Here is a 27,487-nt window from a genome sequence, read left to right as displayed (position 1 = left end):
GCACTGATGCACAGTCATGTTTCAACAGGAAGGGACCATCTCCAAACTGTTTTCACAAAGTTGGAAGTGTCCAAAATATTAGCCCCTGAGCTCCAGTGAAAAGAACTCTGAATGCTACAGTTTGGGGATTATCCCCTTCCTGTTCCAACATGTCTGTAGAACAGTGCACAAAGCAAAAACCATTAAGACATGGATAAGACAATTTCGTGAGGATGAACTTGACTGGCCTGCACAGAGTCCTGCCCTTAACCCGAGAGAACACCTTTGGGTTGATTTTGAGTGGACAGTAAACCAGGCCTTCTCATCCAACATCAGTGTGTGACCTCACAAAAATGCTCCTGGAAGAATGGGCAAAGATTTCCATAAACTCACTCCTAAACCTTGTTGAAAGCCTTGGGTCGATGCACACCGTTCGTTTATGCCCCATAAAGACTCATCTCCTCTTCTCTTCGGCTTTGCTCTTCAGTGAATGTTTGTGGCGACCAGCTGATTTCTTCTACTAGCGGAAACAGAACCCAGAATAACATCAGTTTAATGCTAATCTGTGCAAATTCACCACTGGATAAATTAAAACAACGCCCCCCCCCGCCTAAATGTGAGCGCCCTCAGCGAACCCATTGTATTATGACATGCACATTTAGCCACCAAGACAGCGAAATACACTTGTCAATGAATGAAGCAGGTGGCGAATGACAAATTTTTTTTCCAACTTTGCTGATTTAGTCGAACATTATTATAACGTTATTTTCAGAAGCTAATGATAATATGCGTCAACAATGCCGCTCCTTTTGGCTTTGACATGCTAGTGTTTTGGCCGCCGCCAAAGATTTTCTGGGTTGGACACTTGATGGGTGGGCAGGCAGACTAACTGTTTCCATACAATTTTCGATAATCTGTCCTCTTTAAAGTCACCTATATTTTTGAAACTGAGATTAATTTTTTTTGTTTTTAATAAGAATGATATCTAATTTTACAATCAAGATAAAATAAGCTTGTCTTCATTGATATGAACTTGACCACGAGTCACATCTAAATGTTTCACAACACTTAAGTAGTTCAATAAGGTTGCAAAGCAAGATAGATAGAGACGTTCAAAGTCCTCACGCACAATTACAGAGTGAGGCAATCACACAACAAATAAATTGCACTTGTCTTCTTCTTCTTGATGGCGCTGAGCATTTTTATATTTAAATGCACACTGAGGTCTTTTGGATAATACGGTAAGGTGTCTCATTGAATTAAAGTATGTCATTTGTGAGTGCTTTCAATCGATTTGTATAGTAAGGCAGCTTTCAAAATAAACTTAATTCTGCACATGATTCGTGTTTGCCAATTCTAGGAGATCAAGCTTTAACGAGTGTTCAGCAAAACGATGATGATGAGAGATGAGATAACGATTCTAGTTTTGTTTTAATTATAATTAAATACAACTAAATACAGAAAATGTTTTAAAGGGAAAACGTAATATGGCACGAACATATAAGCAAAATGTTATTGTGCAGTGCATTCTGGGATTTGCAGTAGTAGTTGCGGCTAGTTGTGAGAATCTCGCTAGCCAAGTATACGTCTTCTAATGGTTAGAAGACAATATTAGCTATGACATAAACAGGGCTAGCCTAAATCTATTAGCATGACTACCATTAGTAATATGTATGGGGTGGTTAAGTCGCCATAAAGAGGGACAGGGTCTAAAAAGCTTTTTTTTTTTTTTTTTTTTTTTTTTAAAGGGGTGTTGATGATGTCAGTTTTAAGTCCACGGATGTTCAAGAACTGGCAGGTGAGTTAGTCGTCCAAATAATAAAAGACGATTTAAAAAATAAAATAAAATAAAATCCCACCACGAGTATACAAACTCTACACGTGTGTGAAAGGCGAGACGAGGTGACCCAAGTTATTAACTGAAAGTACGTGTTGTGCTGTTGAGGTTGCCTTTTTTTTTTTTTTTTTGTTAGCCTGGTTTGGAAGTCACTTTTCAAAATGATCAAACGTGCGCAGTAGCACCTCAGATTAGCATGAATTACGACATCGTCTTCCAAATACGTCACATATATAATTGGCTTTAAAGTGAGGGAATTGATAAATAAAGTGTCACCTATGTCATTCTGTACCCCTGACAAGCAACAACTTTGAAGTACACCCCAACAATCTAAAAGTGCTGTATTACAAATTCTACATTGAGATGTACCTCCCATCTCATACCTCTTAACAAAATCATCTCCAATAACAACTCTCAACTTGGTGTGTAGCTTCAGTATGACCCAAATATTTGGTGAAGTTATCATTATTTAGATCCAGTAAACTGGAATTGTTAGGCCTTGTCTGTGCCCTTCTCAGTGCTATTTCTAATCTTGTAGCGGCAGTAGGAGCCTCTATTGGATGACTCCTATTGCCGGTGTACCTAAGTGGTATTTCCTTGAGTCTATTTAATAGTTGTATGCTCATAGTTGTTTTTCTACCTTCCTAGAAGCTATGGGATTTTTCAATCCATTGCCCAAATAATATTGCTGTCTTCTATTCGTCAATGTTGGTGTCTCTTTTCTGAACGCTTGTACAAAATCCCAGACTAATTTATTCACAATTTATTTTTCCGTTCAAAAAGTTCAACATCAAATTGACTGGGTAAATGCCCTTAAATTAAATTCTTGAGATTTGTTTTCAAACAAAAATCTAATTTCTTATTTTAAACTATTTTCCCTTTTCACCTATAGAAAAAGCAGATGACAGTCACATAAGTCAAAATTTCTTCCAAAATAAATTGAAGCCATTTATTCCTCAACTCCTCTGAGGTTGTCAGGTGTTGCAAAGTAATCAGCTATTTGCATACAATCAACAAACCGCATAGATGTCAAACGTAAACCTGATAACATATTCATATTCACCTATATTTTGCATAAAACATTGGAAAAATGGCTTTTGAAATCATGGGACCTTGGTAATAAAAGTTTCCAACATGCTGGTAAATCACTGCTTTTGCAACATATAAATTGGCAAATTTAGTCATTTGCAGCACGTTTGATACTGTCATTGCCTTCCACCATGCTCCTTTCTTGTCATACAGAAAAAACAATGTGTAAAAATTATTCTGCTCATGTTGTCTTGTTTCTTAGTGGAAATTAAAGTTGCTTGTTGTTGGAGGGTCAAAAAAAAATGTTAGCTTGGTTTTTATTAACTTACCTTGCCAGCCATGTTGTTTATGAACGTATTCTTTGAACTGCAGAAGCTGCTAAAGAATTTGGTGAGGGAATTTTTTTTTCTGAGCATTAAACTTAAAATTAATTGTCCTAGCCCTTCATGTAGCTAATTTTGTCATAATTTTTGCACAAATTTTCTTAAGGTGGAAACATAAGCTCCTCAGTAGATGCATGTTTATTGTGAGGTGCAAGGTGATGTGTTTTTAATGTCCTTCATGTCATGATTACATCACAATCAATTAATTCCGATGTGTAGTCAACAAGATTATTGGTCAGGTGCATTGATGTTGGCTTTTCAATGCACTTTGAAAAGGTCTTTTGAGCCAGCCTCCCTAAACCTGATACAAGTGGAATGTCTGGCGCAATCAAAGTGCTTCTGTGTGATGTCATTAGAAGCGTTCAAAGCATTCTTTGCTCATTGACCCCTTTATTTGCCGGGCTGCTTTTTCTCCCCCGAGCATATTCGATGTGGTGGCTTACTGTGCTTGAGAAACAGCCTTTTCTCAGGAGTGCTGGGAGGGAAAGTTGTGTTGCTTTCTAAACTAAGTGTGGCTTTAATCCCGCCATAATGAGTGTGCTCTGACATGGAGCCAGTGTTGCGAAACGACCACGGTCTCAGTACAGGGACTGATTGCAGCAGACCAATTGTAGCAGACCAAATCTGTAATAGTCAGCCTATTTTGCGCATAGGCGAGCACTTGCATACTATTTAAATAGTTGTGTGAGTATTTATCCTATTCTTGGTAAAAGAATAATTGGAGCAAAGGTGACCTTTTGCTGTGTCCATGTAACGTTTTTGTTTGGAGCCTATCCCAGCCATCTTTGGGCAAGAGGCGGGGTACACTCCAAACTGGTCGCCAGCCAATCGCAGGGCACATATAAAAACAAACAACCATTCGCTCTCACATTCACACCTACGGGCAATTTAGAGTCGTCACTCAACCTACCACGCATGTTTTTGGGACGTGGGAGGAAACCGGAGTACCTGGAGAAAACCCATGCAGACACGGGGAGAACATGTAAACTCCTAACAGGCGGGGCCGGGATTTGAACCCCAGTCCTCAGAACTGTGAGGCAGATATGCTAACCAGTCGAACACTGTGCCGCCTCTCTCGAGACATGTAATGTTAAATCTTATCATATGAAAACAAACTTAACTGAATCTGGAATAAGCAAACTTTAATATTATAAACACAGGCGAAATAAAATGTGCAATAAAAGACACATCAGTGGTATTTGTTTCTTATTTAAATAGATAAAATCTATAGATCTGAAATCTAAAGTCTGTTGTGAGCCGATAATCTGCCTTCCACCTGTCTTGAAAACACCTGTTTTCAATCATTTGTTTGGCCATTTTTGGGGAAGGGTAGGTATGAATTTGCCCGAGAAGACTGGTAGTTACTAATGATTGCAACAGAAAAGGAGGGGGCGCTTGCTGGTCTCAACTCGCACGCCAACACGCAAGCAAAGCATTCTAGGATTTGTAGTATTAGCGGCAGGCCAGCTCTAATACACATTTGATATGGTCTCGCGGGCTAAACATAATTACATTATGGGGCGGATTTGGCCTGCGGGCCTGAGTTTGACATATATGATGTAGACTAAATATGGAAAACTATTTCCACTGGCCAAGGAAAATCTCAATTGTAATTTATCTGTTGTTGATAAAGTGTCAAGGTCAATGAACTTGTTCTTGATCCTTATCAGAATCATCTTTATTTGCCAAGCATGTCCAAAAAACACAAGGAATTTGTCTCCTGTAATTGGAGCCGCTTGAGTACGACAACAGACAATCAACAGTCAATTGACAGAGAACACTTTTGAGACATAAAGACATTGAGGAAAACAGTCACTGAGCAATAAAGGGTTGCTAGTTATCTGGTAATGCCGGTACATTTTAAATCTTTTTATTTTTTTACAATTGTGCAAAAGATGCAGAGTCCTCTAGCACTTAGAGCAGTTCGAATGACTAATATTACAATAGTCCGGTGCAATAAACATTGTGCAAAGGGCGCCGAGACTTCACGCGAGTAGTACGATAGTCTGGGACAATGTTGATTGTGCAAATGTTGCAGATACTCCTCAGTCAGTGTGCAAATGGAGCAGATGCTACTCTGGCATGAGTGGCCCGTATTGGTCAACAACAGATATGCAAATTGTGCAGCGTGGTGAGACTACTACAGTGAATGCACGAGTAATATATAATTGGCCCGACAGAAATGTGACAACAAACTCAAGACAAAAAATTGCCAGCATGTTGCAATGGAATTGTAGGTTAGGTGTTTAAGAAGTTGATTTCGAGAGGGAAGAAGCTGTTGGAATGTCTGCTAGTGTGTCTGCTGAAGGTGGGCAGCTCTTTTATCAATGCAAGGCTGGGCAATGTCTTAAAAAGATTTAGCGTTATCATCATCAAAGGCCACATAGCGTGCTTCATCGCCTCCATTCGTCCACACAGTCCCAGCTGTAGTTTCATAACTAAGGACACCTGACTGCAACAACAGGTCCAACAACACAACTTCACAAATTGATGTAATCCCGGTAAGCAGCAGGTGGCCTTCCAGATTGGCTGCCCAGATCTCCACTTATTCCCTCCTTTCACACACATGCTTTTGCCTCCCCATAACCACCCCAATCCCTCTACCCCTCCCTCCCTCCCCAGTCTTTCAGTGTAGTGGTAACCTTCTGCTGAATGAGGGCCTTTGCCGGGTGGACAAGGCACGTCGCAGCCCGGAGCTGTCACAGTAACTCTCTCTCCTTAACAGGACCAGGACACCTGAGCTGACCCAACGCTAGGCAACAAGGACGCCTCTGCTGGAAAAAATTGGGGATTGGCACGGGTTTGCTTCTCACTATCACAGGAGTGTGCCGCTTTGAAATTGTGGTGAGAAGTTCCCCAGGTGCAAACTTTGGAAGTGTTTGGAAAAAGAGACGGCACAATGGATAACGATGCTGTGCCGGACTACGAGTACCCAGACTATGACCCTGTGTCCAAGAAGATTAACAGAGAGTGAGTAAAATGACTTGCATTTTTTGGTGGTGTTACTCATATTTTAAGTGTAGAAATGTATGTGAGCAAGCCCTTTTACAGGTGAGTGAGCCTTCCCTCCAGTTTATACATACAAGCTTCATCATTGTCATATTTTAAGACTTCAGATGAACAGATTAGGAAAACAACTAAGAAAGGGCAAAAATGACATATCAGTCATTAAGTTTAACATAGTACGGTAATAGTTTTCTTCAAGCATAGCCACTCCCAACTTCCCACAACTGACTGTTTTGGTCGGTCAATTTTAGGTTTCCATTCTTAAACTTGCAGAGATGATAAAATTAAGAGAATAAATATTACTATTAGATCATTTCCTTAGATCAACAGTGAAACGCGATCACGATGAAACAAGGGCCATTTGTCAAACAGTCCCGCATTTAAACTGTCATGCTCAATTATAAACTGTTGAGTTGTGGTCCTTCTAGCTTTAATGTAGCTTTTTAGTGGTTTTAGCAGTTTTGCAGCATGTAAACAGTCAGATATCGTCTCTGCAGACTGTGACAGTAGTTGTGAATTTTGACATTGCTTTAAATTTACATGTGGTTTGATGTGATGCCAGTGTCTGCTCTTTGAGTGAGGGCCAAAGTCCCAAATTGGCTCAATGTTTGCACAGGTGAAGGGCGCTTGTCCTTGCTTTATCCATCCTGGATGTCGCTATTCAGATGCACATTCATAACCTGTACTCCATGAGACCTTCTTCTAATATGAAAGTGGTAATGACTTCCTCATGACTAGGCATTCCTGCTCTTGTAGTGCACAGTAACGTGAACATAGGCATCAGTTGTTTCCTGCATCACGCTGATAACAATCCGGTTAAATGCAAATCTCTGCCACAGGATTTCAGCTGCCACAAAAGGTCCTGATGGTGACGTGTGAAAGGTTTAGTGAGGTGCAGGCCTCCTCACTTACTCAAGGCTTTGTGTTACAACACACATTGATTGTTCTTCTCGTGTTTGTGTGTGTGTGTTCGTTCCTTTCTTTAGAATAATTCCTCCATGTGACCCCACTGCAGATGACAGGCTCCACCACATATGCATCAGCGCAATATCAGTGAGTCTCTTTTCATTCATTGAACACGACTTGACACTTACTCACTGAAGCTTTGGAAACATGCTAGCATTTAGCATTAGGAAGAGCGCGTAATGCCAGTACAGTATTTTAATACAATCCAACTTTCAAAAATCATATTTGTTGGGTGGCTGCACGAGGTATGTCAGGAAGGTTCCAGGATTGGTGTCACCAAACTATTACAAACCCAAACTACAAACTACGAGTTTTCGCCCGATATTGTGGGCCAAACGGTCAACCAGCACATCTACAGAGAGATCCTGTGGCGTTTGCTTCGTTCAGTGCTCGAGAAGAGGTGAGAGTTGTGCGGCTGTTTCACCATGACAACGTGTCTGCTCACAATGCCCTGAACATCTGACACTTCATGGTAAAGAAGAACTTGGCCATGCTGGAGCAACCTCCTTACGCACTCGACCTGGCTCTGTGCGATATTTCTCTTTCCCCCCCTCTTTCCAAAGTGACTCATCAAGGGGGACCCATTTTGAAGATGTGGCCTACATCAAGATAGCCATGATGATGGAGCGCATGAAAAGAAGGCTGCGGAAGTTCGTTGGACTCCAGGGGGATTACCTCAAAGGGTAAAACTTGTGGTTTGTAATTTGGATTTGCAATGGAGCTTTTGTGACACCAGTCCTGGAACTTCCCTGACATAACTCGTATGTGGCCCATACACCACCAAAGACTGCCATTGAACTGCAAGAACACATCCTGTCCCACTTGCAAGCATAAAGACTGTCGGTCAATAAGGCAGAAATGACATCAACACTCATAATAATACCCCAAAAGGTGTCAATCAGTTTTTATTTGCATAATTTTACAAATGTATTTGATTTCAGTGTGAAACTGGAGTAAGTGTTGTCTCTTTTAATCAACTCTGTCAATGAAAAGAAAATGTTCTCCTGCACATCCTAAAACTGATGACACTTCTTTTTACTAATCTGTGGTCAAGAATTGGTCCATACAGGTCCAATTTAAAGCATGGCATTCTTTCTTTTTCCCTGTTTCCTAAATTTGTTCCAGGTCATGAAAGGTCACTGAACTCTCACTGTTCAATGATCTTGACTAATGATGTTTCATTCAGGCCACATCCATGGGGGGCACTAATGAGCCACTTGTTTTTTTGTTGGGCCACCTTCATCCACTCCACTTTTTTTCTTTTTTTTTTCTTTTTGCACATCTATGAAGCATAGTAAGGCCTGACCTCAAATGAAGTTGCTGCTCCTCTGGCCACGCTGCTCTGCTTGTAATGCTAACTAATGTATCTTCTCCTCCAGCTTGTCGTCATGGTGATCCTTGCAGTCTTAGCCAGACGCACAAAAGCGGCCAGCAAACAGAAAGGACTCCCAAGTTTACTCAGGTGAGGCTCTAATTAACTTCAGGTAACCACTACAGTGCCATTTTTGCATATTACCAACCAAAAGTATACGTTGCATTTCTCACACTAGTTTCCAATGTGATACAGTTTACAGCTGTAATTTAAATTAACAATGTGTTGTAAGTTATGGTTTCTGTGCAGTGCCTTGCTAAAATGTTACAACAGATCAGTTTATTCATTTTTCCGCATGCACATTAATTGGTTTTAACCTCACTCACTATGGTAACAAATGTATGTTTACCACATCTTTTTATTGGTTTTATGCAGCATCCAAAACTTTATGCAACATGACAGTTGAACAAAAAAAAAAGTTTTTTTTTTGATTTTTTTTTTTTTAAATAAGCCCATCCCACCCTCCCCTTGTTGGTACGCTTTCCCAACAAATAAGAACTAATGATGAGACACACAACACACACATCGTCTTTAAAAAGGAAAAACTAAATGGACAAAATACGTTCATAAGTGAGATTATTATATAATGTCAGGGTGAGTTACACAATCAGCATCTCAGTCTAGTGTTAAAATAATCGTGTATCAATTAATTACGATGTAATAACAGTTCCAAATCTTACTTATTTTCATGTTTACCACATTTAACTCAGTAAATACTGAATAAATAAACCATGTTAAGTTAGATAGCTGATTAAATTAATAAATGGGTTCCCATCTACAGTATTTTGTTCTTCTTAAAGGGAAGTTTGCTGTTTTAAAACTGCTAGCAAGATTTGACATGTGACCAAAGCCACGCCCCTCACTAACATCTGTTGAATCAATTAAAAATAAAAAAGAGTGATGAAACTACCTGTTGTGCAGAAATGTTGCTAATTCTGCATCACTTCTGAAGTCTTTCAACTGCCTGAGGTCCTATTGCTCTCTGTTTGCTAATATAATGTCCAATTGGTAGCAAATGAGCTATGATGTGTGTATGATGTAGGCCCATGAGTGTGCGGCAAATGATTGACACCTTATCTGTAATATGTTGTTCTGCCTCAGGCACGTTAGTTAAAAAAAAAGTAAACCGCAAACACCCCTTTGCATCTGAAGTAATGTGGGCTACGTAGCTTGTATTTATTTGATTATCACCCAAAACACTGATGAGGACCCTTTTGATCATGTCTGCTCAATAATCATCTCAGCTGCATGCAAGGCCGCTAACATGTGGGCTCTAAATACCTGCCACTTGGTTTCCGCAGTCCGGTCAACTTCCTGGACCATACCCAGCACAAGGGCCTGGCAGTGGCTGTGTTTGGAGTGCTCTTGTGTAAACTCTGCAGCATGGTCATATTACCAAACCCTCTGCCCTTCACTACAGAAGCCGAGAACAAACGTAAGGTCATTTTTGTACTTCCTTCACCAACATCAGTTCTTCTCGTTTGCTTTTACATGCACTGAAAACGTTTTAGATGGAGAGACATTGTTATGTCCTCTGACATTGGGAGCAAGCTTTGCACTCAGGATGTCTTACACATGGTCATTCCATTACATAACTGGATCGTTTTCCTTCTGTGGCTCTGTGTTGTTTTCGACTCTAAGCTGTTTCATTTCTGAAATGAAATTGTATAAGAATTCGTTGAATGTTGTAAACCTTCGCTACATTGTACAATCCCAAAACAACACACGCTTTAATTAGCAGAGTAGCTTTAACACGGTGTGATCTCCAGTCACTCAGAGTTGGTTTTGCACCACAGCAGTGTTAGTAAGAGGATCTTTTGCATTCAGAACTTGATGTTCTCTTCAGATATACAGTATATCTCTCAGTATATGGCGTACTCAGGTAGCACTTTACAGGGTAAAGCTGCCTAGAGTACAAAGTGCTGCTTAAAATATAATAATACCAAGATGTATGCCCTAGAACAGGGGAATATAAAGTATGACCTGCGGGCCACATCCTTTTTTTAAATTCGGCCTAATGAGCATTTATATTATCTACCGTCCTGTTATCTTTGTAGCAGTATTTTTTTCCCCTAAAAGTAGTTTATTAAAATGTATTCAATCACCTTAATATTTACTTGATCACCTCAATAATTGCTTGATTGATTTATTGTAAATAATGAAATGGAAAATATAAAAAAAATAAATTTTTTTAAATATGTTTAACATTTTTGTATTAAATAATTAGTTAATTATATTTAAATGACTACAAATACATTAATACAATTTAAAACATGAAAATCTATTATTATTTTATTATGAAACTTAACATATTTACAACATTTTTATTATTCTAATTCAATGTATCTGGTAATAATTGATTAACTAATTTATTGTATAATATTACAATAGAAAATATAAAAATAAGCAATTTTACAAATACTGTACTAATACCAATACCAATGTATTTATGGAATAATTGTATTTGAATTAAAAAGTAATTTGAATTATGAATACCATTTAGTGAAAGAAAAAAATATTTTCGAAGGGGAAAGTTAAAAACGTACTAAAATGTGGTTGGACAGATGTCCACAGTTGGACATACTCTTAAAACTGAGGGGAGAAAAATCAGCTGTTCTAGTAGTGGTGGTCTCCTGACCTTTTTTTTTTTTTTGCTTTATAACAGAAGCCTGATTTAGATCTGTTTAAAATTTCCCAAACACGTGGCAAAATGTGCTATGGACCAATGAAACCAAGGGTGATGTTTTGGGGGGCCATAATTCCAAATGATATGTTTGGCAAAAACACAACACTGCTCATCATCCAAAAAAACATCGTACCTACAGTGAAGCATGGTGGCAGCAGCATCATGCTTTGGAGCTGTTCTTCTTCAGCTGGAACTGAGGCCTTTTACAAGGTGGAGGGAATTCTGAACAGTTGGAATTACCAGTCAGTGTTAGCACAACATTTTCAGGCTTCTGCGAGAAAGCAAAAAAATGTCAGGACAGCCTACTAGAATAACTGAAATTTTTTGAAGGTTATTCAGAGGCAATTTAAATGGTGGCAGGTGTGTGCTCACTCCCATTTAACATCTTGAGCTATTTTTTTCACAAAACCTAACATTTGAAGAGGAGTGTGTAGACTTTTCATATACGCTGTACCTGAAGAAAGCTAACAACATATTAGAAATACTTGTTAGTGTGATGCAGTGCAAATCTACACAACTGCAAACTACAATTACTATAATACTTTTTCTATGTAAATGCATACCTATCAGACAGCGTTAATCAAAACTTAGATTTATTTTCTTTGACAGAATGGTTAATGGAGCTCTATTATTTGATTGTGCCGGTGTCCCTTATGAAGTGGCAGTTGAGTGCTTCACACTTTGTTTGTTGCGTCTGCAGAGAACTGGATGATCCTGGGAGTCTTCTTCTACCCCACACTTTACTACCCTCTCCTGGCATGTGGCACCCTACATAATAAAGTCGGCTATGTACTCGGGAGCCTTTTGTCATGGACGCACTTTGGTGTCTTGGTTTGGCAGAAAATCGATTGCCCCAAAACTCCACAGGTATGCACAGATCACTATCAACACAACAAAGTAAATGTCTGTCCTTTTACAGTCTAATTAATGTATGCACTGGAAGGGGATGAACTAATTTGTTCTTGTTGGAAAACCCTTTTATGAGCAAACCATGTCTTATATCTGTTGTATATAAGAAACAGGATTTAAAAAGATGACTATCACCCTTTCAAAGTGGCTACCTGGTAGAAGTTTTAATCTTTGCCCAGACTCAGAGATTTAATGCCACATCCACTTATTTTTTTCCCCCCCCTCTGCAATGAATGGTTCTGACTCAAAGCAATTACTTTCCCTGTCTTAATCAAGAAACTTCGTCGCACTTAATCACCTTAGTGTGTCTCAGTGGCATCCATACTTTATTATACATTTTGTAATGGTTTTCTCTTTGCTAAAGATGCTGGGATAATGTGCAAGACTGAGCTAAATGTATACTTCACGAAAATAACTATACATTACTGAAAAACTGAAAAGAACCACTGCAAAATAGTTATTTATCAAATAAACAAAACTGGAATTTGATCAAAGTAGGGATTTGGGATGTATGTATTTGACAACATTTGGTGATAGTAGTTTGGTAGAATTAATGACCAGTTAATAAAAAAAAAATTTTTTTTTTTTTTTTTTCATATTATTTGTAATGTGATGTTCTCAATTCCTATTTCATGACCAGTGTTATACTGAGGAGGGCGTTTCATTTTAGTTTCAATACAGACTTAACCAACAATAAGTTTCATGACTCGCAACAATCAGATAGGCCTGTCTCTAGTGGCCATAACATTTTCTGCCTCTTTTTTGTTGTTGTTGTTGTTGTTGTTGTTGTTGTTGTTTAATAGTAAGCTATTTTATGGGTGACCAAAACTAACGATTTAATTTTATTTATTTTTTCCTTTAGATCCATAAACACTATTCTCTGTTCTCCAGCCTGCCCCAGATAGCTTGCTTGGCATTCCTCAGTTTCCAGTACCCACTTCTTCTTTTCAAGGGCTTGAAGGGCACTGAAAAGAACAATGTTACTGAGGTAAGTCATGTTGCCCCATCTTATCCACTCATGTTAAAATAACATTTTTGCACCTGGCATGTTTAGTCTGCTTGTGCTGTCTATAGGTGTCTGAACACCCTGTTATTGAATAGTAACTAATGTTCACCAATGCCTGCACTGTTAAAAAAAAATCTGGACTAAGACACTCTGTATATTTTTTCCGAATGTACACACACACTGTATGAGACCTTAGGCTTTTCAGTACTTATCATGCTCCGTCTCGGCTGATGCAATGTGCCAAAAGCCTAACCATTTTAAGTAGATTTGATGTAATTGGTTTATGTTATGTTCTTGATCAGATTATCTGAAGGTTGCTGTGTTTCTTTCACTGAGGAAACACAATGGCATGTTTATTTTATGCTAATCTTGACACTGTTGTGACAAAGCTGTGTTTAGGCGATTGTGCCTGCTCCCCATGTCCACCATCAAAGATACCTCAAAATCACATCAACACAGTACAGTACCTTATGTAACGAGGAATGTGTGTAGTTGACCACAATGTATGGCGCTTTAATTAATGTTTCACATAATTGTATTTTCTCAGTTAAACACAAAAATATATTATTATTGAAACATGGTGGTGAGACGTCATGCTATGGGGATGTTTTTCTACAGCAGTCACTGAGAAACTGGTCCGAGCCGAGGAAAAGAGGGTTGGTGCTAAATACGGTGATATTCTTGAGCCAAACCTGTACTGGTCTGTAAGTGACCGTCAAACTTGAAGGAGCTATGGCAGCTTTCCCTTGAGGGATGGGCAAAAATCCCAGTGGCCAGATGTGGCAAGGTCATAGAGACTTATTAAAAACAACTTGCAACCGTGATGGCCACAAATGGCGGCTGTAGACAGTACTGACTTTAGGGTGGTGAATAGCTATACATGTGCCAATTTTAAGATTTTTATTTTTTTAAATTATAGAATACACTGTGTGTGTGTATATGTTAAAGATCATTAAACAAATGAAAATATCAGACAAATATAACCCAAGTGAACTTAAAATGCTCTTTTTAAATGGTGATTTCATTTATTTTGGGGGGAAAAGACTGTTTGAAGTTACCTGACACTGTGTGAAAAAGTAATGGCCCCCTAAACCTAATAACTGGTTGGTCCATCCTCCGCAGCAACAACTGAAAGCAAGCGTTTTCTATAGCAGGCGATAAGTCTTTCACATCTCTGTGGAGATATTTTGGCCCACTCTTCCTTGCAGAATTGTTTAAATTCAGCAAAAATGAAGGGTTTTCGAGCATGAGCGGCCTTTTTAAGGTCTCCCATCACTTCAAAACTGATTCTTTTGTGCGGATCCATCAATTAAAACATGAAATTAGTGGTGGAATGTAACATAATGGGTTAAAAGCCAAGGGGGGGGGGGGGGGGGGGGGGGGGGGGGGTGAAAACCTTTGCAGGGCACTTTAAATATAGTAAAAAAAAAAAAAAACCTTTTTTTGTGTTTTTTGTCTTGAAACTTGAACTTTTACAGTTGACTTCTAAATGTCATCGAGATTGAGCTGTTATTTGCTTCCCCACGTCATTCTTAGGATCTAAACAGCAGCTACTACAGCGACTATGTGAAGAAACTGCTTCAGAAGAAAAAGCACATGAAAATCAGGTGAGTGGGTCCATTACATCCATCAAAAGACACGCGACAAGGCTAAAAATAAACTATTTTTTAAATTCAAATATACTGTACACGATGGCGACGCAGAGTAAATGTCTTTTGATGGGAGCGGCGAATTATGACATTAAAGCCGATCAGCATGAAATGCTATTTATCGGCCGATACCGATCAGACCGATCAGATCGGTGTAAAGTCTAGTATGTATGTACAACCCCAATCCCAATGAAGTTGGGACGTTGTGTTAAACATGAATAAAAACAGAATACAGTGATTTGCAAATCATGTTCAACCTATATTTAATTGAATACACTACAAAGAGGTGGCACGGTGGCCGACTGGTTAGAGCGTCAGCCTCACAGTTCTGAGGAGCGGGGTTCAATCCCCGGCCCCGCCTGGGTGGAGTTTGCATGGTCTCCCTCTGCCTGCGTGGGTTTTCTCCGGGCACTCCGGTTTCCTCCCACATCCCAAAAATATGCATGAATTGGAGACTCTAAATTGCCTGTAGGTGTGAATGTGAGTGCGAATGGTTGTTTGTTTATATGTGCCCTGCGATTGGCTGGCAGCCAGTTCAGGGTGTACCCCGCCTCCTGCCCGATGATAGCTGGGATAGGCTCCAGCACGCCCGCGACCCTAGTGAGGAGAAGCGGCTCAGAAAATGGATGGATGGACACTACAAAGACAAGATATTTAATTTTCAAACTGATAAACTTTATTGTTTTTAGAAAATAATCATTAACTTGGAATTTTATGGCTGCAACACGTTCCAAAAAAGCTGGAAAAAAAAGCATGTTTACCACTGTGTTACATCAACTTTTCTTTTAACAACATTCAATAAACTTTTGGGAACTGAGGACACCAATTGTTGAAGCTTTGTAGGTGGAATTCTTTCCCACTCTTTCCCACTGTTCAATAGCCCGGGGTCTCCGCTTCATAATGCGCCACACATTTTCAATGGGAGACTGGTCTGGACTGCAGGCAGTCCAGGCCACTCTTTTACTACGAAGCCACGCTGTTGTAACACGTGCAGAATGTGGTTTGGCATTGTCTTGCTGAAATAAGCAGGGGTGTCCATGAAAAAGACGTTGCTTGGATGGCAGCATATGTTTCTCCAAAACCTGTACGTACCGTTCAACATTAATGGTGCCTTCACAGATGTGTAAGTTACCCATGCCATTGGCACTAACACAGCCCCATACCATCACAGATCCTGGCTTTTGAACTTTGCGTCCATAACAATCCGGATGGTTCTTTTCCTCTTTGGCCCGGAGGAGACGACCAAAATTTCCAAAAACAATTTGAAATGTGGACTCGTCGGAGCACAGAACACTTTTCCACTTTGCATCAGTCCATCTTAGATGAGCTCGGGCCCAGAGAAGCCGGCGGCGTTTCTGGGTGTTGTTGATAAATGGCTTTTGCTTTGCATAGTAGTTTCAAGTTGCATTTACGGATGTAGCACCGAACTGTATTTACTGACATTGGTTTTCTGAAGTGTTCCTGCGCCCATGTGGTGATATCCTTTACACATTGATGTCGGTTTTTGATGCAGTGCCGCCTGAGGGATCGAAGGTCACGGGCATTCAATGGGGGTTTTCGGCCTTGCCGCTTACATGCAGTGATTTCTCCAGATTCTCTGACCCTTATGATATTATGGACCGTCGATGATGAAATCCTTAAATTCCTTGCAATTGTACATTGAGGAACATTGTCCTTAAACTGTTCCACTATTTTCTCACCCACTTGTTCACAAAGAGATGAAACCTCGCCCCATCTTTGCTTGTGAATGACTGAGCAATTCAGGGAAGCTCCTTTTATACCCAATCATGGCACCCACCTGTTCCCAATTAGCCTGTTCACCTGTGGGATGTTCCAAACAGGTGTTTGATGAGCATTCCTCAACTTTCTCAGTCTTTTTTGCCAACTGTCCCAACTTTTTTGGAACGTGTTGCAGCCATAAAATTCTAAGTTAATGATTATTTGCTAAAAACAATAAAGTTTATCAGTTTGAGCATTAAATGTCTTGTCTTTGTAGTGTATTCAATTAAATATAGGTTGAACATGATTTGCAAATCATTGTATTCTGTTTTTATTTATGTTTAACACAATTTCCCAACTTCATTGGAATTGGGAATGTATGTATATTTCAACAACAACATTTCAAACCGCAAACCTCCTAGTATGAATTCAGCAGCTGGAGGGCACTCTTCCCCCTCCAAATAAAAAAGTTGCACATACTAGGCTCTGTCTCTGTGGGGATGGCTTGGTTAAATATGCAGAGATATCAGACAAAACCCAAACTACATTGGACGGATCTCAGGCAGGTTATCAACAGGAAACAGGTTGTCTTTGTTCTTGTTGAATTGTTATTATTATGTTAGAAAAGATGTTGAAATGTTGTAGTGGAAATGGAAAATATGTGCATGTCCTTATTCACCAGTTATTTTGTCATTTGTTCAGTTTTAATGCATTCAATCTTTCCAAACAAAGTACAGTATAATGAATTCAAAGGGTGAGATTGTATAACTTGTTGTTCACCTTTCACCCCAGCATATCAAGCAGAGAGAACCCCAAGCTGCTTCAAAGAATACAGGATGGTGTGAAGTCCTACATTTATACGCCAGAGGAAGGTGAAATGTCAGTTTAGTTTCTTTTTTTTATATTTGTGCACTCCTGGCAACAGCATTGACCTTTCTAAACAGCTTTCAGGTTCCCTCTAAAGTTGGCCATATCTGGAGTGGTGTCATTTATCACACTTTATCAGGTAACTTGTGAATACTGTGATGCTGTATTAAGAGTTATTTTGATGTCTGTGGAAGTGGCAAGAGTTATTTCATCTCCAACTGTTTTAATAGATTTCGTGTGACACTGATTTAAATAAATGTTAAATATTTCAGGTGGGCCTGCTGCTAATCATGGCCGTGGTGCCTTCACTCCAGATTGCCCGCATGGGAGTCGATGAAGACATTGCCAACGTTTTAGCCGGCTTCAGGATCGTGCTCTCTCCAGACAAACACGAAGTGGTCCGAATAGTGGTCTATTACATTTGGTGTGTAGAGGGTGAGTGAGACCACAAGCATGAAAATAAACTAATCGATGAAACGTTTCCCCAGTAGATCGTCACATCATGAAACCTTTCTTAATTGTCCAGGCAGGAACATTTTAACAATCTGAACTGACAAGTGCAACAATGTTTAAAAAAACAAAAACCACTCACACTGTGATGACATGTGCTCAATGCAGTGCATACAACTATTTTCTGTTGTCCTGCAAGTGTAAGTTAACCACTGTTAAATGTAAAAACAACAACTTACATGTGACAACACGTATGGTAATGCTGGACTCCTGCTTTTGGCTCCACTGTCCTCTGGTGCCAAGAGACAAGCAGTCACGCTCTTGCGCTCACAAAAACATATGTTTTCTCATTATTACGGTGGCCATTCTTATGTTTTGTTTTTTTTTTAGCTACAAGCCGTCGTTTGGTCCATTTTTTTGCTTTGTGTTGCAAGTAAAAATTTGACCGACTGAAGTGGTAAACAAAATAGAGCAAATGAGCTACTGTAATGCCCTTGCATGTGGGCAAGGGGAGCCACAGTTTCCGGGGCACTGTCAGCCATTTATTGAATAGGGCAAACAGTCAAACACACAAATACAGTGGGTACAGAAAGTATTCAGACCCCTGAAATTTTTCACTCTTTGTTATATTGCAGCCATTTGCTAAAATCATTTAAGTTAATTTTTTTCCTCATTAATGTACACACAGCATTCCATATTGACATAGAAATTTTTGCAGATTTATTAAAGAAAAACTGAAATATCACACAAATATCATCCAACACACAAATACTACAGTATACATACAGTAATCACACTTTATGTAACTATTTTATTTTTTTAAATTCTCTTTTATTGTGTTTAGACAGGGCTACTTTTCTTTATTCAAAACGTGTATCAAAAATATGTATATATATATATATATATATATATATTTATTTTTTTTTTTAAGGGCCTGGAACTGATTACAATAATGGCATTTCAATTCATTTTAATGTGGAAAATTGATTTGATATACATATAAATTGAGTAAATTGAGGTAATGGAATGAATTGAAATCATAAGTCAATGTACCACTGTATTATGTTTGCAACAAAACGATAGTGAAATCAAAGGCGTCATCGTAGAAGCAGATTGCTATACTTCTCACAGTCACTGGTACATACTGTACTGCAGTCATGACGTTACTCGGAATGGCTGTGATGTATGTAGTAGTCCTCAGATAATTTCATACTGTACTTTAGTATTACATTGTAGCTCAGCAACCGCATCTTTCAGCATAATAAGCAGCTGCTTCTTGTCTTGGATGGTCAAATCACTACAATACTAACAATGCACAAGAGGAGCACAATACTAATGTATTTATTTTCTGGCAGTGTGCTACATCTCGGCGATGACCCTGTCAAGTCTTGTCAACTTGGCAATGTTCATGAGGTCCATGGTTCTCCATCGGTAGGAACAAACCCCCCCCCCCCTTTTTTTTTTTTTTTTAAATTATATAAATCATTCTTTGCCTCATTTCTGCTAAGCGAGCTTGACATTGTGGTGCTGTCATTATAATACAATAGCACATGTGGGCATTATTCTAACATAATGGAGTAATAATCTCCCAGACAGACAGAACAGCATTTGTTCAGCATGAACTGCTGCAAGATGTGAAAATGGCTATTACAATGATTGAGATGTTCTGCTTTTACAGTGAATTGCTCTCCTCTTGTGCCTTTATTCTGCAGCTCCAACCTAAAGGGCCTGTACAGGGGAGATATTTATAATGTTTATAACTGCCAGAGAAGTATGCGGGCTTCCCGGCCAGCTCTGGTCTGCTGGATGGGATACACCAGCTTCACGGCAGCTCATGTCTGCATCGGTATGGTTAAAAGATCAAACAAAAAGTACAATACAATATACAGTGCAGCCACAATATGCGGTACCGTACAGTCTCATGGAATTCAAAACAAGAACTGTAACTTTGCAAAGAAAATATTTCTCGGTTTTGACTATAACTGTAATTTGTCATACTGAGAAGTGTTTCTCTACATAAGGCAGCAAAATACAGGTTGTTCCAAAAGTTTTGACATTCCAAAAATGAATAGCTGAGCAACTAAATGGCCTAGGCAAATGAAATTAAATGGGCTTAAAAAAAATAAGATTTATTTATCAAAATTCCAACAACCGATTCAAACAGATAAAGATTTTATAATCCAACTTTACAAATTCAAGACACACAATTTAGATTTTTACTTTCCCTTTAAAATATATGTCCAAAAGTCCAAATCTGCTTTTTTTTGGTGTGTTTTTATTGGCTTTCCTCAAAAATGCACACAGCGCATTCTTGTTTGACTGTGTTCAAGCATATTCTAACACACAAAATGTCTTTATATTCCTAGTGAATGTCATTTATCTCACCCTGAAAAAAGAAAAGAAAAAGTAAAACAATAAACTAACATTAAACGACAGTTATTAAGTAATGCGAACTGGCTATGTCATTGGACTATGGCTATTTTGGCGAACACCCTGTACAATATTAAACATTAAAATTACAGATACAGCCCCTGTATTGAATCTCATTAGAATGTGCAGGTGTACGACGTCTCTATTCAGTGAGTCTATTGTCCCTTTTTTTTTTTAAATAATGTGCTTTAATGCATGTTCCAGCAAGTGACTGACTTAGTTAGAATGATGGAAGTGTTGGGGTGTTGGTGGATGCACTCTAACTGCCATCTCTCCCCACTGTAGGCATGATGGTCCAAACCATGGTGTTCTTCCTCTGTCTTCTCATCACTGTCTTCCTCATTGTCATGCCCATCTTGCACGGACAGAACCTCATCCTTTTTCAGATCCTCTGGAGCATGTGGTGAGAACAGAGATTGTTACTCACAACCCAATATAGTGCTAATTAAAGAAAGCTAAGGTAGACAATGCCTTTTGGTCTGCGTGAGGCTGCCTATCTGTGACATGCAAATAAATTGTGAAGTGTGTCTCTTAATGAACATTACATGAGGTGTTTGATTGTTGACTTTGTCCCTCTAGGCCTTTCTGGCTGATGATTCTTCTGGCTGTGCTGATTCAGCATATCACTTCCAGGTTTTGTTTTATCAACCGGATGGCTGGCACACGAGACCTTGACAACAGGTAATTCAGAATCTTCATGAAAACAAAGACAGGAAAACCGAAGTCCTGGTATAAAATCATCATTATTCGGCATATGTTAGTGTCTTGTTTATCGTTAGGTCCCCACATTCATATTAACCTTTCTCATACTGTTATAAAGGCTTTCTATAAGGGCTGGGGCTATGGAATATTTTTACAATTGATTATTCTACCGATCATCCCATCGATTATTCGAGTAATCGCGTAAAAATTTATTTTGCATAATACCAATACCAAATATGCTTTTGAGGCTTTTAAAAGGTGGGGCCTGGCTAGCTGAATGATGTGGGGAGTCAGCGAATGAGAGTGTAGAATTGGTTGTTGTTGGCTCAGTATAGCAGCAGGCCATTAACTGATTAACTGTTAGCCACTCTGCATGTTGAGTGTCAGTTGTGGCTGTGCAACTAGTGTGTGAATGTGCTTGTTACATGTTTATTTTGTTACCTTTCGTTCACTAAAGCAGTTCAAATTGTAGTGGCAGCTGTGTCTATATTATCTATATTAGTCCTTGTGGGAAAATGGTCACTCCAAAATCCTGTGATGATGCAAAAAATCTGTAATATGAAATTACATTATGTATGATTTTAAAATCTGCAATGCTATGAGCCCGCCAAAAGTGAACCGTGATATGGCGAGGGACGACTGTATATACTTTTTGTGACATTTTAATTTGGTGGTCTGCCGGGAGATTTTTCTTATTCAAAATAGGTGCCTTTGCTGAAGAAAGGTTGGGAAACACTGTTTGAGACTGTACTTTATGGTGCTACTTTCCTTGTATATAGATTCAGGCTCCTCTCTCTCACAGGGGCAACCTCTTCCTGCTGACCTACCTGCTGTTTCCAGTCAATGTTCTCATCGGGGTGCTACTAGGAGTCTGGCGCATGATCATCACAGCCTTGTTCAACATTGTTCACATGGGACGCATGGACATCAGCCTTCTGAACAGAAACGTGGAGGCATTTGATCCAGGTAAGCCTCTTTGGATACCGTACAGAGACATGCTACCAGCCTGCGTTACAAATGCATACATTGTGTACCGCATTAGAGGGGGGAGTAAGTTGCAGGTAAGTCTCAAGTCTTAGCCCTGAAGTTTCGAGCAAGTCCCAACTGACTGTGCCATAAATCAAACAAATCAAGTCCTCACTAAATTTCAAGCAAGTCATAAGTCAAGTCGTACAATCTTGCTCAACAGCAACATATATTCGCATATTAGCCACTTGCAACCCTGTAAGCCTTTCTGTACTTGCGTTAGTTAGCTTTACTGTACTAACCCATTCACAATCACATTGTTTTTTAATGGTTCCAAAACCAGTCTCTGTATTGTCTGACTTTATTGTTTTCTATATTAAGCACTTAACCAACAAGTTAATGTTTGACCAGCTATCGGTGAGCTAAGCTGTAAAGCAAATGTAGCTTACCTGTTTTATTAGTTTTATCATGATGGATGAAGTCTCTTATCTTTAAGTTGCAAAGCTTTAGTGTTGCTATTCTCTTTTCCCTATTTTCTCAAAAACATAATCCATGAATCCAAAGTTACTTTGAGAACCCTCCATAATATGTTTCATGAAGTAGCCTCTAGACTCCGCGTCATGGCATACAAGTGGCGTGACAAAGTTCGCACGCATTACAGGAAAAAAATAACTTTTATTTAAAAAACAAATCATATTGCATGCTACCTTGAAAATGAAGATTTTCCAATCTAAAAAGGCAAGACTTGTCAAGTCATGTAGTATTATGTCAAGTTGAGTCCTTCATAAGTTTTAGCCAAGAAAGTCATAGGTCCTTCAATTTGTCACCTAGGTCTGACTTGATTCAAGACTCGAGTCTGTGACCTGTGCTACATAATACTGTAACACTATAGTTACACATGTTAATTGTTTTAGCTTAAATCATATAAATTATTAACAAACACAATGTTGCATGTTAGTCACTACTAATGGAGCATTTTGGCCTTTGTCGCTATAAATGGAAATGTTTAAAAGGAAGCAATTTTTTTCTGAGCAAACACTTGCTTAGACGCCAGAAACGGTGCACCCTGTCCTCTTTTCCCTGTTTAGCTAAGTGCAGCTTGAATGATATCTGTATGCAGTGCAGTACTAGCGACTCCAATTGCACATTGTTCTCAGAAATAGCTGCAGGTTTAAGACATCTATTGTCAGCAAAAGCAGGTTCTTAAAAAGAAGAAAAAAAGCACTTGATTGTATGGTCATTATGTGTGATTGCCTCAAAGCCAACATGGAGGGCTGTGTCCTACAGGTTTAGTGATAGTTTTTATTTATTTATTCATTTTTTTTAATTTTATTTTATTGTTCATTTTTCAATTATTTTTTTTTCCCCCCTTCACCTCCTGTGTCTGTCTGCAGCCTACCGCTGTTACGCTCATTATCTGAAGATTGAGGTGAGCCAGTCCCACCCTGTGATGAAGGCTTTCTGCGGGATGCTGCTAGAGTCTGCAAGCCAAAGGAACAATGTCGTGCAGCGGTCAAGGGATGCTGAAGAGGGTGTGTAGCATTTAAAGAAAACCAACATCATATCTTACACAACTGAGCTCATATGGAACATATTTAGGAAAAGCATTCTCTTGCAGATTAGGGTTAGGGTCATAGACACTTGTAGACATTTTTAAAGATCCCACTAATGATTCTAAGCAAAATAACAGGAGATAGATTTGCTTTAATTTGAACAACCAGTTCTGCAGCGTAGCACGGGCGGCTTCTTGGATTTGTCCAGAGACGCTTTGGCATTCAGCAGCAGGTCTCCGAAACATAATCCCATCAGGACACTGTGTCGCACGCGCCATAGAAATGAAAGCCGAATTGATTTAATATGTGAAGAGCAAATTGAGTCCTGCGTGGAATAATTTACAGTCCTGCGGCTTATGGTCTCTATAAAATCTTTCGTAACGTATTCAGCGGCCCTATTGGTGTGTCCACGCTGGCCAAATGTTATCAGCAGTTACCATGTGTTATTTAAAGAACAGAAATAACTACTTCAATGCTAGATTGGAGACAGGAGAGGAGAATAAGTCACTGATAAATGAGGAGGTCACCCAATAAAGTGCACTATAAACAGAAAAACACATCAGGGCCCTTTCGATGTAAAAATGTGCCTACTTGCTCAATGCATCTGGATAATGACAATAATGTGTTGTATTACATAAATTAATTATTTTGGAGCCGATTATGCAAATGAGCTGCTCTAATTGCCTGGTTACTATTCATATGGTCAAGGGACTGAAGCTTTTGGTGTGTTAATGGTGGAACCTGTGTGTGTGTGTGTGTGTGTGTGTGTGTGCGTGTGCGTGTGCGTGCGTTCGTGCATTTCCACCACGCCTAGAGGATTACAATATGATTGCTTTCTATTATTACTCTTGTCATATCTGTATGGTCCTCAGAGTGCTTCAAATTTTATTGTTGGTTTGATACTGTAGAAGAGAAAATGTGCACTTACCACTGACCACAATATTAGGGACACCTGCAAAGAGATCCAGTGCAGCAGCTGTATTTTTAAAAAGGTTTTGTTTTTTTGACATTTAAAGAGGTTTGATATTGTAGTTGTAGTTGACAGCATCATTTTGGGAACTGTTTTTATTATTGTTTTCTAACAATTCTGTTTGTTTTTGTTGCACTAACCATTTAAATTCAAAGAAAAAAGATGCATCATGTTTGTAATTAATGAGTTATGACTTAGTCCAAATGCTGAACAATTGAACTTTTTGTGAAATAAAATTAAGGCCGAGAAACAATGTTGCCGCAATGACGGAAAAATTATGTCAGTGCATTGCCAGAAGCAACTTACCACGCATCCAATCAAATTGCTCTGATTCTCATCCCTATACTTCTTTCAGCCACTAGGGGGTACATTTGCATGGTTTCTTGGGGTTGCTATGATATGCTCTGATGAAATAAAATATAGTATAATCCTTGTTGTCTTTTGGCTTTTCAAAAGTATCGCTAAATGTTCACGTGGAACTTGAGAGAATTGCATGTAAATGCCATATTTAATACAGCTTTTGTATCTCATTTTATGTTGCAGGTGTACCTAATGATGTGTGCAGTGAGTGAATACACAGAAATCCCCTGTCTATTCTCTGTTCGCAATTTGCCTAGCCTCTTTTGTTCGCTGAAAAACTCACCTACGGGTATTTCTGGCGTGCAGTGGTGTCTTAAGCTACAAGTGACCCTGACAAGTTTTTCAAGATACGAGCTGTCATTCGGCCAATTTCTTTTTTTGACTTACGAGCAAAAACCTGAGTTACGAGAGTTGTATGGTAGCAGTGAACCCAACTCAAATAAAACGAAGAGATTTAAACGTCTTTTTAACCAAATCAACATAGCTATGCCTTAGGGAAAAAAAATCAGCGAGCTTAATGCTAACTCGTAATGGGAAGCACCATAGATGGGCTGACGGATAGCATCAGTGTCGCGGTGCTATAATCCTTAAAGCAACAGATATTTGAGCACAAGCACCGGAGCAACACGTGTAGACGTATAATATAACAATACTCACAGGCATACATTCTTTATCCTCTGTGAAGTATGACTAATGTTACTGCCAGACTGAGAAGCTGAGACAGTCGGCATGGACAGTATCTCCGTATGTCTGTATTATAGCTGCACCCAGGTGGCCAAGGCGCAGCCGCCAGAAGGAGCAGCACAATGTCCATTGGATTGAAATAAAAAGTGGATAAAATGTGGAATTTCTTTACCTTCTATTTAATTACGTCATTGAGGTATGTTTTTATTAAGTATATTATTATAGTGCTATTTTTCTCATTAAAAACACCTTTCAAATATTTTTGTTGGGTTTTGGGGGAGGCTGAAATAGATTAATGTAATATCCATTCATTTAAATGGGAAAAGATGATTTGAGATGCAAATGAGCGTGGTCACTGGATGAACTAAGCTCTTATCTCAAGGCACCACCGTATTTTCGTACTCTTTCTATAACAAGCTAAGCTGCCGCAAGATGGTGCCAAAGCCCTGGATAATAAGAAAGTAGTAATTGGTGTAAGGGAAGTACTGTATGTTGATGTGATGTATTACGACTTTAAAATGTTTGTCTATTGGAGAGGAGCTAAGTTTAACCTGGGTTCACTGCATCTGCATGTTTTTGCGCTGCTAAAATCAAATTGCCTATATATGCTATTTTAAGGGAGATGTAACGTGAGTTTGAAATGTTAAAATGTTCTTGAGATATTTATACTTATGTGATAAACTAATACTATAAGAAATTTGAAAACGTTTTTAGGGGGTGAGATCAATGACTTGAGTTTTTTCACAATTTGTGGCAGGGCTCGTCAATCCCTATCCCCCACCAGTGCTGTATGTGATATGATGTGATGTGATGTGATGTTATAGTAGGATATGATATGACATTGTATGTCCGTGCTCAGGGATCCAGCTGGTCCAGCAGGAGAAGAAGCACCTGAAGGTTTCCAGTGCCAAGCGAGCGCGAGGCCACTGGCAGCTCCTCTACACTCTGGCCAACAACCCCTCACTGGTGGGCACCAGGAAGCACTTCCAGCAACGAAGGGCCACCGAGAGCTTTGTGAACGGGAGCCTGAAGGGCAGCACAAAAGAAGGCAACAAGAAGGAGGCCGAGGCGGCCGCCTGCAACTGAACAATGAAGCCTGGATAGTGATGAATGTTAATGAATGATGCAGTCCTGTTGTTATTTTTCCACTCCTTACTTAGACGCGTACTTAGAGCTCAGTGCCTCTGCATGGTAGAGATCATGTCATCGTCCTGCTTTTTTTTTTTTTTCTGAGCCGTGTTGTCCCCTGGTCTTAACGTGTGGAGGTGGCGCACAGTCTCCAGTCGATGGGAGGAGCTGGTGTAGGCACCTATCCATCATGATGTGCAATCCTCAACATATTGACTTCAATACCACTTATTTGCCTCTACTCGAAATACAAGGCTAATTAGTATCTTGTCACTTCAGAGCGAACTAAACACATTAATGTGCTAAGCAACATGTTAAGAGGGTATTTATTCGGGGCCTGGCTATTTATAGAATCATGTTTCATAGACGGGGTTGTCAATTTCCCACTTATTTAAATTTTTGTGTGATTACAAAAATGTGGTGTTTAGGAATGACAGGAAAATAAAACATTTTTTTTGTCTTGGCAAAAAAATGACACGAGCCGCCTTTTCCTGTTGTTGCTGCTGCAACTGCTCGCCTCTTACAGTTGTTTTTGCATTTGCAAAATTTCGAATTTTAAATGAAAATCCCGTGGATATACTTATTATTAAATATAAAATAAAACGGGAAAATACGCTTGTGTCGTCTATTTCAATTCGCGGAGAGCATTTTAAGACAAAACAGCGGGATAGACATGCGCATTTAATATCTTAATTTAAAAAAAAAAGTCATGCGAGGTCCATAATAAAAAACAGTCGTTAACATGGGCAGCGGCGATTTGTTTTTGTTTTTTTACCGTTTTTCAAATTTTGCACGTTTTGCGTTGTATATTTGTCTGCAAAGTCAATGGAAATTAG

General features: G+C 39.2%; 1 protein-coding gene across 2 annotated transcripts; it reads left to right on the top strand.

Moving 5' to 3' along the window:
* Window positions 1–1,089: 1,089 nt before the first annotated feature.
* On the top strand, window positions 1,090–26,855 carry stra6 (signaling receptor and transporter of retinol STRA6). 2 transcript variants are annotated; one of them, XM_061774497.1, is made up of 19 exons: window positions 1,126–1,220; window positions 1,728–1,777; window positions 5,954–6,198; window positions 7,221–7,287; window positions 8,580–8,662; window positions 9,874–10,007; window positions 11,959–12,125; window positions 13,030–13,155; window positions 14,710–14,780; window positions 17,334–17,413; window positions 17,486–17,547; window positions 17,681–17,843; window positions 19,214–19,289; window positions 19,571–19,704; window positions 20,574–20,691; window positions 20,868–20,969; window positions 21,793–21,956; window positions 23,351–23,488; window positions 26,383–26,855. In XM_061774497.1, the coding sequence occupies exons 3-19, from the start codon at window positions 6,128–6,130 to the stop codon at window positions 26,607–26,609; spliced, it is 1,983 nt and encodes a 660-aa protein (XP_061630481.1). In that variant the 5' UTR covers window positions 1,126–1,220; window positions 1,728–1,777; window positions 5,954–6,127; the 3' UTR covers window positions 26,610–26,855. The 2 variants fall into 2 exon arrangements, with proteins under 2 accessions (XP_061630482.1, XP_061630481.1); XM_061774498.1 differs by lacking the exon at window positions 1,728–1,777 and having other exon boundaries at window positions 1,090–1,220.
* Window positions 26,856–27,487: the final 632 nt, after the last annotated feature.

This window comes from Phyllopteryx taeniolatus, chromosome 5, assembly GCF_024500385.1.
Source record: "Phyllopteryx taeniolatus isolate TA_2022b chromosome 5, UOR_Ptae_1.2, whole genome shotgun sequence".
Lineage (NCBI taxonomy): Eukaryota > Metazoa > Chordata > Actinopteri > Syngnathiformes > Syngnathidae > Phyllopteryx > Phyllopteryx taeniolatus.
Note: the sequence above shows the minus strand (reverse complement) of the source record. Positions and strands in the feature narration are given on the sequence as shown.

What these genes read in the sequence shown, in the direction of transcription:
- stra6 (XM_061774498.1), top strand. Translation starts at nt 6,128, where the DNA reads ATGGATAACGATGCTGTGCCGGACTACGAGTACCCAGACTATGACCCT. An exon ending in GGACTCCCAAGTTTACTCAG is followed by an intron (nt 8,663 to 9,873) that starts GTGAGGCTCTAA and finishes TGGTTTCCGCAG; the next exon opens with TCCGGTCAACTTCCTGGACC. An exon ending in CGTGGAGGCATTTGATCCAG is followed by an intron (nt 21,957 to 23,350) that starts GTAAGCCTCTTT and finishes GTCTGTCTGCAG; the next exon opens with CCTACCGCTGTTACGCTCAT.